At 36.7% G+C, this 14,749-nt stretch overlaps 3 protein-coding genes across 6 annotated transcripts; 1 reads left to right on the top strand and 2 right to left on the bottom strand.

The window, feature by feature from the left end:
* The first annotated feature begins 213 nt into the window (after positions 1–213).
* LOC105837999 (collagen alpha-1(IV) chain) lies at positions 214–7,464 on the top strand. Of its 2 annotated transcripts, XM_036285656.1 has the most exons (6): positions 214–573; positions 2,378–2,476; positions 2,536–2,667; positions 2,874–3,243; positions 3,476–4,441; positions 4,523–7,464. In XM_036285656.1, exons 1-6 carry the CDS (start codon positions 514–516, stop codon positions 7,000–7,002), a joined length of 4,107 nt encoding a protein of 1,368 aa, XP_036141549.1. In that variant the 5' UTR covers positions 214–513; the 3' UTR covers positions 7,003–7,464. The 2 variants fall into 2 exon arrangements, with proteins under 2 accessions (XP_036141549.1, XP_012538696.2); XM_012683242.3 differs by having other exon boundaries at positions 3,476–7,464.
* Positions 7,345–11,554, bottom strand: LOC105838001 (coiled-coil domain-containing protein 102A). Of its 2 annotated transcripts, none has more exons than XM_012683244.3 (7): positions 11,140–11,554; positions 9,791–10,524; positions 9,475–9,703; positions 9,038–9,247; positions 8,689–8,963; positions 8,510–8,604; positions 7,345–8,459 (listed from the first exon to the last, which is right to left on the bottom strand). In XM_012683244.3, exons 1-7 carry the CDS (start codon positions 11,242–11,244, stop codon positions 8,425–8,427), a joined length of 1,683 nt encoding a protein of 560 aa, XP_012538698.1. In that variant the 5' UTR covers positions 11,245–11,554; the 3' UTR covers positions 7,345–8,424. The 2 variants fall into 2 exon arrangements, with proteins under 2 accessions (XP_012538698.1, XP_012538699.1); XM_012683245.3 differs by having other exon boundaries at positions 7,345–8,447; positions 11,140–11,553.
* Positions 11,555–11,955: 401 nt separating this feature from the next.
* On the bottom strand, positions 11,956–14,374 carry LOC105837998 (ribosome biogenesis regulatory protein homolog). Of its 2 annotated transcripts, XM_036285911.1 has the most exons (6): positions 14,073–14,374; positions 13,698–13,953; positions 13,182–13,440; positions 12,547–12,854; positions 12,295–12,474; positions 11,956–12,212 (listed from the first exon to the last, which is right to left on the bottom strand). In XM_036285911.1, exons 2-6 carry the CDS (start codon positions 13,844–13,846, stop codon positions 12,071–12,073), a joined length of 1,038 nt encoding a protein of 345 aa, XP_036141804.1. In that variant the 5' UTR covers positions 13,847–13,953; positions 14,073–14,374; the 3' UTR covers positions 11,956–12,070. The 2 variants fall into 2 exon arrangements, with proteins under 2 accessions (XP_036141804.1, XP_012538695.1); XM_012683241.3 differs by having other exon boundaries at positions 13,698–14,374.
* Positions 14,375–14,749: the final 375 nt, after the last annotated feature.

Raw genomic sequence — 14,749 nt, 5'->3', positions numbered from 1 at the left:
ATTTATTTAAAACTAGAAAAATTTGTTGAAGGAAATTTCCAACTCACAAGAGAGTTTGACCTTAGAAAAATTCATTTACAGGTTCAAGGTACTTTGCTATCTGAATAAGCAATATAATACGCTGGCGATATAAAGACTCAATCTCTCGTTTCTTTCTAAGTGCAACATGGGATATCCTTTAAGTCAATGACGGCCATGGCGCATATTTTTCGGTAATGAGATCCGCAGCGACAAGATTAGACCAAGCGAGATAACGTGAGCGACTGTACGCACTTACATCACGACGCACATTCCCGGAATTTCGCCTAGCGATTCTTACTCCTACCTCGCGGCCACGTAGACCCTTATGATTCCAAGCGATGCTTCGTGGGACCAGCTACGACGGGACCGAAGAAGAGAGTGGAAAAAGCGAGCGGAGAAAGAGAGAGAGAGAGAGAGAGAAAGAGGGGTTGAAACGTCGTCAAGACGTTGGTTAACGCCAGTTCGTGAAGATCTCGCCAGAAGGTTCGAGCCATGCGGCCGTGCCTCGTCATCCTGATCTTCCTCGCGAGCACGGCACTCGCGAGGTACCACGTAAGTTTTCCATTTCCCTCGCGAGAGTAAAGAGAAACCGATTTCGCTACTTAATTTTTGTCACGCGCAATAATCAAAATCCGAAATCCACAATACATGCGAAGAATTAAACGAATTTGTGAATTAATTGTAGTTTTATATTTATAATGTATTTTATTAATATTAAATAAGGCGTCAATAGTGAATTGATTTTATGATAAATTCTACAATTTAGAATAAAAATAGCTCCAACAATCTCTTGTTTTGGCCGCTTCACGTAAACTTTAACTATTTTTATTAATTGGTTCATCAATTTATTAATTCACATTTTGTTAGTGCGTCGCTTTTCTAATTCGCAAGATCTTGAGAGCTTCCGGCGAAAGTGCTCGAGTTTTGTTTGATTGTAAAACTAAACGGATTTTTGCAGATTTGCAGAAGATAATATTTAGAAGTTTGCGTGTGTACGTGTATCGCTTATTCATTAATTCGGAATAATAGATAGTCACTTATCTCGTTTTCTAGTGATTTAGGACACTTCGTGTCGCCGTGATTCGCGCGGCAATTGTGAAATTCAGCAAATCGCTAACATGTATCGTCTATCCGTGATGATAAACGCGGAAACGTGATCTCCCCGAGTATCGCCGTTCCATTCATGTCCGGAAACAAGTCGAGTCGTACGACTTGCAATTTCAAAATGATTAAAAATTGCTTTCGCATAAGAATTAAGACGTGCAATACGCTTTCATCGAAGAAACCTACGATGACTTCGATCAGGTTCCGATTAACTTTTCAATAAGCAACTATTCGTAGTCTAATGGTAACAGATTCAATCAGAAATTGCTAGCAAATTAACTATTAGTTTCGTCAGCTAATCTACTGCGAAGACTTGCAGAGAGCTTTCTTTCATCCGATAAATTCTGCCGTATTTTTGTTTGCAACTTTTTCGTTAGGCCAGCGGAAGTTTACACTTCCGCCGTATCGAATTCAAAATAAAACGTCATTACACCGAACTTGTCGTTCCGAATATGATAGTCTATGGAATCGTAATTGATGCGGGTCACGCTGAAGCGCGCGAGACTAGAAGGAGACAATTGCTTAAAGAAAAATTTAGAGATCAAAGTTCATGAGATAAGGACGGACGATACGGATTATCCGGCTCGGTCTTAATCGCAACGCTTTTTTCACCCCCTTTCATTAGAGCTTGAAATACCATTAATGTCGTTTCCATATAACTTATAATAGCCTTAGCTAATACCCAAGATCAATTAACGAGCAACTTTTCCTTTCCAGTACAGTGTTCTCAGCTTTTCATTTCTTCTATCCTGTTAAAATATTGATCTATAATTAGAAATTTCTTACCCTATTTATAGTATTATGCAATTTTATTATTTTATGTCAAATGTTTAATAATTGTTTGCAATCAATGTAAATTTATCTCTCATCCAAAATGGTTTTGATTGAGGAGAGAATGCAAATAAAGTGAGTTGCGAATTTTAGTTCTTACGTGTTGAATTAGAAAATCTAATGCGCTTCAAAATAACACTTCAAAAATTCAATTCATTCTTTTCGAATTCAAAAACCATAGAATACATGAAGCCAAATCCGATAATTTTTCAAAAATATTAAGAGCAAATTTTAATTTCTAATTGTAATTTTTTATCTTTTGTCCTAGAAAGATAAAATTAGATTTTTAAAACATCACAAAATAAGAATCATATATAATATTATATATTATATATTAATTCTTTATAATTCATGTATAAATATATTATTTTAATATTATTTACTAATATTATAACATAATTTAGATTATTATTATTTATAGGAAAAAACGCGTTTCGATCGATCAATTCACGAGTATGAAATGAAAAATATAGAAAACAATAATGAAAAGAAACAATGGTCTTTTATTGATGATATAACGGTAAGTGATTACGTTGTTTTAATATTAAATCACGGTAATTAAAATAGATCTTTTCACAGCAATTCGTTGCATACAAGAGCAGAAAGGAGAACGATTGCTATCTTGAAAATATAAGACATGATCAGAATGTGCCACGTAAAAAATGGCAACCCAAGATACTCTATGCATCGACTATCCTCACGAAACTGGAGGTAATAATAAGTCATATGTTGAAATTATTATACATTGCAATATAAATAGATATATTTTTATGTTTTTCAATAAATCTTTACATTATATTATCATAAATGTTTAAGAAATGTCATGTACAACAAAAATAAGATATTACTTAAATTATATGCGGAAATATGTTATCAATTAGAAAAATATTAACATGTAAATTTTATATTTTAAATAGGCGTGGCGACTTGCTGGAGGTCGAATTGTTAATTTCTGCAATGGACGCAATATGTTTTTACTACAAACAACGAAACCTGTGCCTGAGCGAGCTCTCGATCCTTTCTTCAACGAAATTCTTATAGATGAAAATCATATTTCGTCAAAACACATAGTCGACATGGTTCTAACACCATTAAAAGCTCGAGCAAAGCGACAGATCCAACTCGAGCAACAAGAAAAGCTGAACAACAATATTGATCAAATTCGTCAACGTCGCCAAACAAAGTTTCGTGGTCAGACGCAATCTCAATATTTAAATTTTGGTGATGAAAAAAAAGAAGGCAAGGCCGAAGCTGAAGCTACTCAACAATCTTCGCGCGCAGTAGTTAGTAAGTAAATGCTTTACATTCAGTCATTTCACATTTTTGTATAATAATTGAATATTTTAGTTTTTCAAAGTAAGAAAGTAATTAAATTAAAACAATCTAATTACAAAAATAATACAAATAAGTTGTAAGATATATATAATATATAGCTGGATATATGTATACAAATAAGAATTTTGTCAAAGAAAAAACTCATTTATTTTTTATATAAACATTTCAATATCTCTCTTCACAGGTGGTAGTCGCGGTATGGGTCAAGCACAAAGTATGTCATCTGGTGGTACCGGTTGTGAAGGTTGTCCTGGGTATCCTGGATTTCGTGGATATCCTGGAATTCAGGGAAGACCGGATGAGATACAAGTTCCACCTACGGGTATTGACAGGCAAGGTCCAAGTGTTGGCACACCTGGTATTATACACCCTGGAACAGGAGTCATTCCTGGAGTAACACCTCGCCCTGGGATAATAATGTATCCAACTCCCGGAGGAATTCCTGGAGAAATTAGTACTTATCCTGGTTTTCTTCCTGAAAGACCAGAAACTTACCCTGGAGGTATTCGTCCTGGTATCGTGATACCAGGAGTTGACGGAACATATCCTGGAGGCGTTCGTCCTGGTACCGTGACACCGGGAGTTGACGGAACTTATCCTGGAGGCATTCGTCCTGGTACCGTGACACCAGGAGTTGACGGAACATATCCTGGAGGCGTTCGTCCTGGTACCGTGACACCAGGAGTTGACGGAACTTATCCTGGAGGCATTCGTCCTGGTACCGTGACACCAGGAGTTGACGGAACGTATCCTGGAAGCGTTCGTCCTGGTACCGTAACACCAGGAGTTGACGGAACGTATCCTGGAGGCGTTCGTCCTGGTATCGTGACACCAGGAATTGACGGAACGTATCCTGGAGGCGTCCGTCCTGGTACCGTGACACCAGGAGTTGACGGAACTTATCCTGGAGGCGTTCGTCCTGGTATCGTGACACCAGGAGTTGACGGAACGTATCCTGGAGGCGTCCGTCCTGGTACCGTGACACCAGGAGTTGACGGAACGTATCCTGGAGGCGTCCGTCCTGGTACCGTGACACCAGGAGTTGACGGAACGTATCCCGGAGGCATCCGTCCTGGTACCCTGACACCAGGAGTTGACGGAACGTATCCCGGAGGCATCCGTCCTGGTACCGTGACACCAGGAGTTGAAGGTACGTATCCTGCTAATGTTCGTAAAACTGTTGTGATATCAGGAAATGATAAAACGTATTTATCTGAAAATTTAATTACAGGAGATCGTGGATTATATCTTGGAGGTATTCAACCGGTACAAGGTGCCTATCCTCCTGGTGGTATTGTAACCACGTCAGTAACAACGGGTGCCACTGCTGTTACTGGTATTGGACCTTACCCAGTTAGTACCGCGCCTGGAACAGGGTTACCAAGTGCAACATATCTAGGAGTTCCTGGTACTTCTCTCGGAACTGGAGTTTATCCTGGCGGTGTCCGACCTGATTCGGCTATCCCGGGGACAAGTGTCGGGATTTATCCTGGTAGTGTTGTCCCAGGAGGAATAATAACTCAAGAAGTTTATCCTGGTAGTGGTCAGCAGACTCCCGTATTCCATCCTCAAGGTATTCCATCAGGCACTTTACCAAGCGGAGGTCAAGTTCCTGGTACGATTACAACTGGTACACAAATAACTTATCCAGATGGTCGACCAACGAACGGTCAAGCTGTTTATCGAGGTGGTGCTATTCAACCTGGAAGGATTCCTGACGGAACTGGCGTAACTCCTGTATCAGGTAGTCAAGCTACATATCCAAGTGTTACATATCCTGGTACTATTCCAGGTACATATCCTGGCGGTGCGCAAGTTATTTCTCCCGGTACCTCATATCCTGGTCAAGAAATTTATCCAGGAGGCAAAGTGCCAGTTTATCCAAGCAGACAATATCCAGGCACGGGAATCGGAATTTCGGGAACAGGAGGTGTTCAGTATCCAATAGGTACAACAGGTCAAACGATTGGAGGAACTGGTGTTACTGGACAGTATCCTGGTCAATATCCAGGCGGAATCAGCGGTCAAGGAATAGACAGAGGACCTGGATTAGCAGGTGTGATAGATGACGGTACCGAGTCGCAAGCATCGAGTTCCGTGCAACAGGTGGACTCGGGTACTCAAGCAAGTGCCTCGGCTCAAGGTAAATACGGATCGGGCACAACTCAATCGCAGGTAACAGGCACCTACAGTGGTTCCGGCACTTTCTCGGCCCAGGCTGGCACCAGCGACGCCAACAAAAGCGCTCAAGCCGAGATTAGTGGCGGTAAAGAAGGAGCTACTAGCAACGCGCAAGGTGTTGCCGGTTACGGAAAGAGTCAGACGCAAGTTCAATTAGACTCAGACTCCGGAGCTACTTCGACAGGTGCTCAGAGCAGTGGTTGGAATCACGGTACCAACTCGCAGGTGCAAGCAAGCTCCAAAGGCGGAATGGCGGATGCTCAAGCCAACGGTGAAGGTAGTACTTCCAGCCAGGCGCAGATCGGGTTCCAGCCGTATTTGAAGAGCGACGATGAGAAAGTAGAGAAGCATGCGACACCATTTCGCGGTAGCGGAACAGCATCGGCTCAAAGTGGCACTCATCGAGGTCAGTCCCAATCGCAGTTACAAGGTTCTTTTCAATATGGAATCACATACACCGGTGCAGCGCAGGCTGGTTCCGGATCTGGTGCCGCATCCTCACGAAAACCTTTTAATTTCACTGACACTGAACTCTTCAAGCCCTTCAAACCGGCTTCTCCTTTGAAGCGACCGACGAATGTTGATAGCGTACAATCGAATCCGTCGGCAAATTCGAATTATGATAACAAACAAGACGAAAACAAGAATCACGAGCAAGGCTTGCAAAGTAGTTCAACATCGAGGCAGACCGTTGTCCTAGCTTCCAAGAATAATTCGGATGCTGTTGACAAAAAAGTGACGGCTACCGAAAAAACGCGAACGGACGACACGGCATACGACGAATACGATGACAACTATGCGGACGAAGACGATTATCCTACAGCAGCAGGTTCGAAGTTGACAATCAAAGAGAAGTTCTCAGAAACTTTCTCACGTCCAACCTCAAATCATCAAAAACTCGATAAGACTATTCAGCAGCAAAGCCGCAGTCAGATGCAGACGATACAAGTCGCTAAAGAAAATCAGTACAACATCCACGTTAATCAAGACTCAAATATGCCGCGGACTGGTGATATTCTACAACCAGGACAATCCGTGTCAGGATACACCATTCCGCCTGGATTTCGTGGCAGAGTGATGTCGACCTCCGGCATAGAGACCGTTGCTCAGGGCGACGGCAAGTCTCAGTCACAGACTGTATCTTTAGTATCAAAAGACTTCAATAACACCAGATCATCGCCTACGGAAACCAGATCACTTCAGACAAATCATGAGCGTTATCACGTTAGTCAGCATACATCAAAGAGTCAAGAATCTCTCGTTAATCAAAACGTATCTTCCGATAAGCGCATGAGATTTACTCCGGCAATAGCGGCGAAACCGAATTACTACACGGTAACCAACAGTTTCGCCGGTAAGATGAATGGCAGCAACGAACCGAGAAAGTATGAACATCGATATTACACCAAGAGTTCTACCTGTGGTTACTTCACGTTTTCCTGTAACGTTGTGTACGGTTCAAACGGCAGGACAAAGATCTGCAAACCGAAAGTGCCGACATATCCTGATGGTACGCCTATGCGGTGTTGAATCATCAAAATATATAATACTAAAATATATATATATACATACAATTACAAATTTAAAGCATTTTGTATTAAATAATTTTCCTTTGTTGTATAATACAGCGGAACATTTGTGACTCATTTAGTTTGTAGATTAGATCGTATTTGACTAATTGCTTTCGCGCGCGTCGATATTGTAACTCATTCTATCATAAATTCAAGTGATACATTCCCTTTTCAGTTTTCAACAGATAAAATAAATATAAATGTAAAACGAATACAACACATAAAACTTTCATTTTTATGGATTCGTAGATATTTTTTTCAGGAAATCCGCAGGATTGAAAGTTACAAATATTACGTATACTTCAATGTTACAATTTCTTTATTGAGGTACTTCCAAACTTATTGACTATATAACATGGGATGAACATGTTACATCAATCGCTGCTATTTATTAAGTTTTGTCAATAAAATACATTTTAACTAGAAGAAAAATTTTTTCTTATCTTTTTCTTTCGCCAGTTAAGAAATATAATTAACAACAATTTTTTAAATTTGATGTAGGTGATTGTATGAAAGTTTGTTTTGCTTTTATCTACAACTTAATATGCAACACGTAGCACACTCGCGAGTATGTAGATAAAGTATTGCTTCAACTTATTTTATATAGATATTTTCGATATTGACATAAAACGTTCAGTTATAAATATATCAGGTATCGTATCTTGTACATACTGTATTTCGCTACTCGATTTCGCCAGTCTTTTCTGAGACGAAAAATACATGACGGAAACATAATGTTTCATTACACATGTATTTCGTGAATATGTATATATATATATATATGTACAGTATCTTTACATTACTTTTTAAAAAGGAACATACAAAAGGAAACAATGCGGAATGTGAATTGTGTACAAAATGCACGTTAATAAAAAATAAAAAAAGGAAAGACGTATGTTCATAATTAATATAAAAGTAGAAAAACAAATATGAATGAATGAAAATAATTATTTACAGGAAAAAATGGTAAAAACAAGCATAATCTCTTTTGAGTAAATAACTATTAAACAGTCAATACTACAGATGACTTATCATTCATGTCAGTGAATAGATAATTAAAATTGTATGTCATCGATTGTGCTACATTATTAAACAATATAAATGCGACATATATTTACATATATGCTTCTAGAAATATTAATATTCATTAGTAGTATGCAATAAGTGCGTACTACTACATAACTCACGAGTTATTTGACATATACATACAGTTGTTCCAACACAGTTAAAAATTTAAAAAAAGATTAAAGATTTAAAAGAAAAAAAAAAGTCAAATTCTGTACTTTAGGCCCATTATAAGAGCACCTATTCGATTTGCATCTTCGTTAACTGATTTAAACATTCCATCGCTATCAACACTCCATTTGTTAGCGAACGAATACTAGGCTTCTTGTTGATCGCAAACTGTAATTTCGTCTAATTATTGTTTTATTAATTTAAAAGTGACAATTGTATTAATAACATACCTTTAGTGCATTCATTGCAATTGTTAGCTTGGAAGTTTTGCTCCTCAGTCCCATCTACTTCAGCGTCCGTTGAAGTTTCACATGTTTCGTTATTGCTGTGATAATATATGCAATATATATTTTTTAATTCCAACATCGAAAATTATAAATAGCTAAAGATATCGATTTATTCTGCTTACCAATTTTTGAAATGTTCCAATTGTATGTTTGCGGATTCCAATTGTTCCATAAGATCCTCGTTAGCTTGTTGTAGTTTCCGCATAGTATTTGTTCCAGCATCAACCTCATCTTGAGCGATGGCCAACTCTTTCTTCAATTCTTCGACTCTTGCTCTCACTCGCTTCACTTCCGCTTCGTATTGCTCGGACCGTCTTATCGCGTGCGATAACTCAGTTGTTTTCTCTGCCAAAGATTGTTTCAGTGTCGCCTGATATTGTTTCACTTCAAGTAACACCTGTATGTGAAAAAGAAGCAAAATAATAATACTATTTTAAAAAGCATTATTCAAAATAAAATTACCAAACAGACCATATTGCGAACTAGAATTTCATGCTGTAATTGTTTCGTGTCTGTGTCGGCTGTTGATACCGGTCGTGGTCGCCGCGTCTCTACTCCTTCTTGTAATTCGTATAATTTTAAACGGAGCAATTTGTTTTCTCGTTCCAAAGAAATCTTCTCAGTTTCTAGTTTCTCCCTTTTACTCCACTCTATTGCATTTTCAACTTGAAGTTTTTCTAGCTAAAATAAAATATGAAATATAAAGATGTAAACATATTTCTTTGTGTGTAATATAATGTGAAAATAATTATATATATATATATATATATATATATATATATATATATATATGCGTATTAGAAATATAAATTGTTATTTGTATTAATATTTGTACTAATATTCTCTCTTTATTAATTACTACTTAACAATTTCTTTAAAGCAAACATGATCATATTTATATGGCTTACTTCTGTCCTTAATTCTGTCAAACGGTGGTCCATGCTCTCTCCATCACTTGTATTGTCTATTAAATCCGCTATATGTTCATCATTAATTTCGAGTTGAAAACGTTCTTTTAGTTCCGATAATTCTCTCATTGCGTCAGCTCTACTCTCAGATAATTCCTTACATTGCTCCCTTAACTGTTTCACTTCAGCTTTTAATTTCTCCACAGTTCGATGCAAAGAATTGTTTTCCCTTATAGAAGTAAAATAAATTTATGTACAATGTAATTAAAGTTAGTTTAGAGTATTGATATGCATATATGTATACTACTAGACTTACTCTCTTTCCACAGAAATAGTTTTTGTTGCCTCTTCCAATTGGATTTGCAACGCTGACATCTTTTGGGTTAGACACTCCTCGTTATACATATCTAACGGCGACGATTGTTTTTCCAGTTCGTCCTTTTTGGCATTGTTATCCGTGACTAATTTCGTAATGCTTTTATCTAATGAGTTACTGGGACTTTCCTTATACAATTCAACTGCATGTTTCGGCACAGCACCTTGCAAGACATACTCCTCAATATCTCTTTCTGGTAAGATACTATGAGCTCCCGAAACAATGTTCGATGTTTCATGCGAATTCTTACAGGACATCATATCCATTTGTGCATCCAACGTATTGTTGGCCTCGACACTGTTATAAAATTCCAGCTGCTCATCTAAACCAAAGGCAGCTCTCAATTGTGGATCCGATTCTAGAATGGTAAAAATCTGTTGGTCAAACTGCCCAGCATGTTTCAAGAGTATGTGTATCTTCTCCATCTCTTTCTTCAGCTGTTCATTCTGCAATTCCAAATCTTGTGATTCATGCTTGAAGGTATTAGCATCCTTGACAGCAATCTCCAATTTCGCCCTGAGAGCCTTTGCCTCATCCCTAGCCGCATTTCTTTCGTTCCTAACTTTGCTCCACTTTTCGCGCCAATTGGCAGTACAATCAGACCACCATCGCATCGTCTTTTCCATCTGTGTTGCTCGTGCTCTTGCTTCCTCGAGCTCCCGCTGTCGTAAGGCCTGTTCAATAAGAAAACATTTACTTTTGTAAACCAAGCCCTCTTCTTGGCAAATTGTAATGCTGAAGAGAATAAAGTATTATATTATTAAAGTATTATAATAAGAAAACATTTAATCAACAAAGTAATCAATAAACAAACAATATTATTAAATACTAATTAAATCTTTCAAGAAATATTTGCAATTAACACAGACTATTAAAAAACTTTAATGTATAATTGTAACATCAAAAATGCTAAGAGATGTGTGAAGTCTGACTCTTGATATATCACGTTACAGTTTACATTATCAATGCAAAAGGCAACATGATACTCTTCTAAGTAAGGTATCTTAAATACTTAGAGTATCATGTTGCTTCTTGCTTTGATAAAATAAACAGTATGTTGATGCATATATCAAGACATAGACCTTGTAACATAAAAAAAAAACTTATAAAAGACTTAAAAACATAATTATATACACACACACATATATATAATCAGCTTAGTGTTAAACAAATTCATATATTACAAAAATTTTAATATTACTTCGAACATTAAATAACTTTTTAATTAGAACAAAGTAAATAATAATAAATAACAAATAATTGATACAATTTGGTTTGAACAAAAATACCTCTTTGGACTCCCATTCGCTGTCCACATAACGCGACGAAGACGGTGCCTCGTGTTCCCGCATGAATCGCCGGGAGGAAGTTCCGCTTGCCGTCGATTGTGCCATGGTACGAGCAATGTGCGTAACCTACAATTTTGTTTTTTCGTTCTTACGCCTTCGGACAAGCCTTCCAAAATGCTGCTCTTTGCACCCAACACGAACTCCGATTTAATGCCGTATGAGCATCGTTTCTTCCTCGAGCCTCGAGCGCGTTTAACTGTCGTCAGATACTCGACCGAATAACGAAATTCCGCGCATACCATAGACGACGATATCGCATCATTCGCATCACGTTACAAACCTACATAAACGTTTACACGTATCATAAACACCAGTGACGATTGACTGACGATAGCCATTCGGGACTCGGAACTCTCGGAAGAGGGATGAGTATGAGCTCGAGGGTTGCCGGACTGCCGCGCGCGTAAATTCGAAATATCAAATATTACATGACGCCTGTCCTAAGAAAGTAGAATAGAAAATATTATATAAAATTACTAAATTTTTATTGCAAGTTTAAGAAACAATGGATTTTACATTATTACTTTCATATAATAAACAAGTTTTTTTCGGGAGCGTTAAGAAAATTACTAATTATATTACTATATAATATTTTATTCTCTTCAGCATTGTAATTATATTACTAAATGTTAAACAATTTTTAAAGAATTCGAAAATGGATCTTTTTTTTAAGTAATAAAAGTGGAAACAGTTGAAATAGTAATTTTTATATTGTTATTTTATCTTATATCATATACAAGATTATATACAAAAGCGTGGTTTTTTATCTTTAATTTTATTATAATGCTTTATCTAGAAAATTTAATACATTTAAAACTTATAAACATAAAAGTCTATTTATTATTAGAAATATCGTTACAGACATCTAAATTTATCTTCGCTTTCTACCGCCAATCTTTTTGTGTAAATCTCGTTTGCCTTTTCCAGCCTTCGGCTTTTTAGCAGTTTTATTCTTATTGTTTTTTAATGCACCTTTCCTCTTTTTACTGCCACGCGTTGTGGATTGCTTTATCCTGCAACACAACATAAATATGTGTTATTGTTACATATATAATGTAATGTAGCTAGATTAAATTTGTGCAAGTGAAAATTTACTCTGCAACCCCCGTTGAATAATCATCGCGTAGAATCTTTGTGCTGCTCTTCAAAACATTATCCACGAGACCTTGGTTCCGACGTTTCTCTTCAGTAGTGTTTAATGGAGGCGCTTTTCTTTTCCTTTTTATTCCTGACACCTCCTTGGCAATTCCTTTTGCATCCTTCTCTTTCGGCAATCTATAGAAATTTTATGTTGTATAGTCTCGTAAAAAGAAAAAATTTTATAGCAATTAAGTATTCGAAGAGTACCTAGATTGAAATTTTCCAACGGACGCGGTCGACGTACGCGCTATAGTTAAAGCTTCGGAAAGCTGTTGAGAATTCGGAAAGTGTTCTTTGGCAACAGTAGGTAAACCGACTTTCGGTAATTTGACTTTTTTCGCTCTGGCTATATTTCGAAGTCTTTGCAACTCGTTTTTCGATTGTCTTTCCTGCTTAGCTGTTTTGGCTTTAGTAAACGGATCGTCGGTCGGATTATCATTATCCTTGGCTTCTATCAACCATTCTTTCTGTTCCTGTGTCTTTGCTCGTTTGTAACCATATGTTGGAATCCATTTCTAAAAAAAAAGGTTAGAAAATCAGGTAAACTGAAAAATTTATTATAAGAATATTTTCGCTTATTAAACCATTAATTTATTGATTTAATTTTATATACACACATAAAATAAGTGAGATATTAAGAAACTCCATGTAAGAGCAATGGACTTGTACATTTTGTAAGTTTTAACTCACATATCCCGTGTACACATTTTCAAGTTCGTAATCTTTAGGGAGTCACAGAGAAACTCTTTAGATCAGTGACATAGAGGGATTGATTACAGTTCTACTTATTTCCATTACTATTGTTATATAATGGACATTTTTAGCGTAAAAGCAAATCTTACCTTTAATTCCTCGTCCCACTTTAGTTTGGACCTTCCTTTCTTTTTTGTTTGTATTCCTTTCTCTTTGGCAAATTGCTGCCACTTTGTTAAAGGTTTAGGTTTTGGAATAACTCGTGAACGAGGCAATAGGTATGTAGGTTTTGGCAATGAAGCTACTACAGCTTCGTCCACTCGTTCAATTGGTAGTTCCCAGATTTTATTAACAAGTAACTGCACATTGTCTCTTGTCAGATTTTTTAAGTATAAATCTGATTGTGATCTGCAAGTACAACAAGCATTGTAAATATGAATTTAATTCGTTGGAGGATTTGCTTACAGAGAAAAGTCTTTTCTTACAAAGAGCTAACAGACATGCATACACACAGGGACAAAAATGCCTCCTTGCACAAAGTTGCAAGATATTGTGTATTATAAAAAAAAAGACGAAATACATGCACCAACATTCTGATACGCATAGAACTTTATAAAAACTGAGAAGGCATTTCTGTCTCTATGTGTGCACAAAATTGATGTTACTTGAGAGTTTTCGCGTCCAAAACATTATAATCGGATGCGAGCAGAGTTCCCAAATCGATTTCGAGCTCCACATCCTTGTGCACCTTCGTGGATTTACTTAAATCCGCTTTTTTCTGGTCATCTTCCAGAATCGACTTCACAAGATCCATCGCGAGCGTCACACGTGTCCTCCAGTGTCCTCTCTTACCGCGAATTTGAGGTTACGTTAATTGATTACCGTGTCAACTTCCGCCACGCGACATCATTGTTCTAGAATCTAGAGGCCTGTTTTTATCGTTGCACTGCTGCACTGGTGCAATAAGTTAGAATAAAACAAATTTTTTTTCTCATTTTAACTTATTGCACAGTATAGAAGTGCAGCGACAAAGAACAGACCTTTTAATTGCTCATTGACCACTGTATGGACAGTCACGATTCTTTTGAAATTCAATTTAATATATTTCTCAAAGTACTGTTTTATCTATTTTTACTATATATACGGGCACCGAGAGTTTTCTTAACTTGTACTAGAAATATTCAAGTAATATTCGAGTACACATGAGAGAAAGTAGAAGTCGTAAATAAGGTGCAATTAAATTACATGAGAGCGAAACTGAAGAGAGTTGTTATAGAGCCCAAGTGGCTTTTCACTCTTTCTTGAAGAATGAAAGATCGCTCTCTATTTTTTTATCAAACATTTATAAAGTTAATTTCCAGAGAAATACAAAAATCAAACAATTTTTTGAATTTAATTTTTATAAATTATTTTAAAACTAATTATAATACTAAACCAAACGCGATTATTTTCTTATAAATGAAATTACTATATAAAATAAATAAAACAGCACTTTTAAAAAACTAATTGAATCAAATTTCAAAAGAAACCTATATAACTATAATAATTAATATTATAGTTGCTCTCGGAAGGCAATAGCAATTAAACCACTGCAGAGTATATATATTAATTGCTACAAGAAATTGTTCCTAATGATGCACAATGTATCTTTATATATGATACGTGTATAATGTATTAAATGAATGAAATAAATATACGTAAATGTAATTACGTATAT

Source organism: Monomorium pharaonis, chromosome 4 (genome assembly GCF_013373865.1).
Source record: "Monomorium pharaonis isolate MP-MQ-018 chromosome 4, ASM1337386v2, whole genome shotgun sequence".
NCBI classification, from domain to species: Eukaryota; Metazoa; Arthropoda; class Insecta; order Hymenoptera; family Formicidae; genus Monomorium; species Monomorium pharaonis.
This window is presented reverse-complemented; position numbering and strand designations above follow the sequence as displayed.

What these genes read in the sequence shown, in the direction of transcription:
- LOC105837999 (XM_012683242.3), top strand. Translation starts at nt 514, where the DNA reads ATGCGGCCGTGCCTCGTCATCCTGATCTTCCTCGCGAGCACGGCACTC. An exon ending in CTTTTATTGATGATATAACG is followed by an intron (nt 2,477 to 2,535) that starts GTAAGTGATTAC and finishes ATCTTTTCACAG; the next exon opens with CAATTCGTTGCATACAAGAG. An exon ending in ATCTTCGCGCGCAGTAGTTA is followed by an intron (nt 3,244 to 3,475) that starts GTAAGTAAATGC and finishes CTCTCTTCACAG; the next exon opens with GTGGTAGTCGCGGTATGGGT.
- LOC105838001 (XM_012683244.3), bottom strand. Translation starts at nt 11,244, where the DNA reads ATGGCACAATCGACGGCAAGCGGAACTTCCTCCCGGCGATTCATGCGG. An exon ending in AAATTCTAGTTCGCAATATG is followed by an intron (nt 8,964 to 9,037) that starts GTCTGTTTGGTA and finishes TTTCACATACAG; the next exon opens with GTGTTACTTGAAGTGAAACA. An exon ending in TTGCAATGAATGCACTAAAG is followed by an intron (nt 8,460 to 8,509) that starts GTATGTTATTAA and finishes AACAATAATTAG; the next exon opens with ACGAAATTACAGTTTGCGAT.
- LOC105837998 (XM_012683241.3), bottom strand. Translation starts at nt 13,846, where the DNA reads ATGGATCTTGTGAAGTCGATTCTGGAAGATGACCAGAAAAAAGCGGAT. An exon ending in AGTGGGACGAGGAATTAAAG is followed by an intron (nt 12,855 to 13,181) that starts GTAAGATTTGCT and finishes CTTTTTTTTTAG; the next exon opens with AAATGGATTCCAACATATGG. An exon ending in GTTGGAAAATTTCAATCTAG is followed by an intron (nt 12,475 to 12,546) that starts GTACTCTTCGAA and finishes AAATTTCTATAG; the next exon opens with ATTGCCGAAAGAGAAGGATG.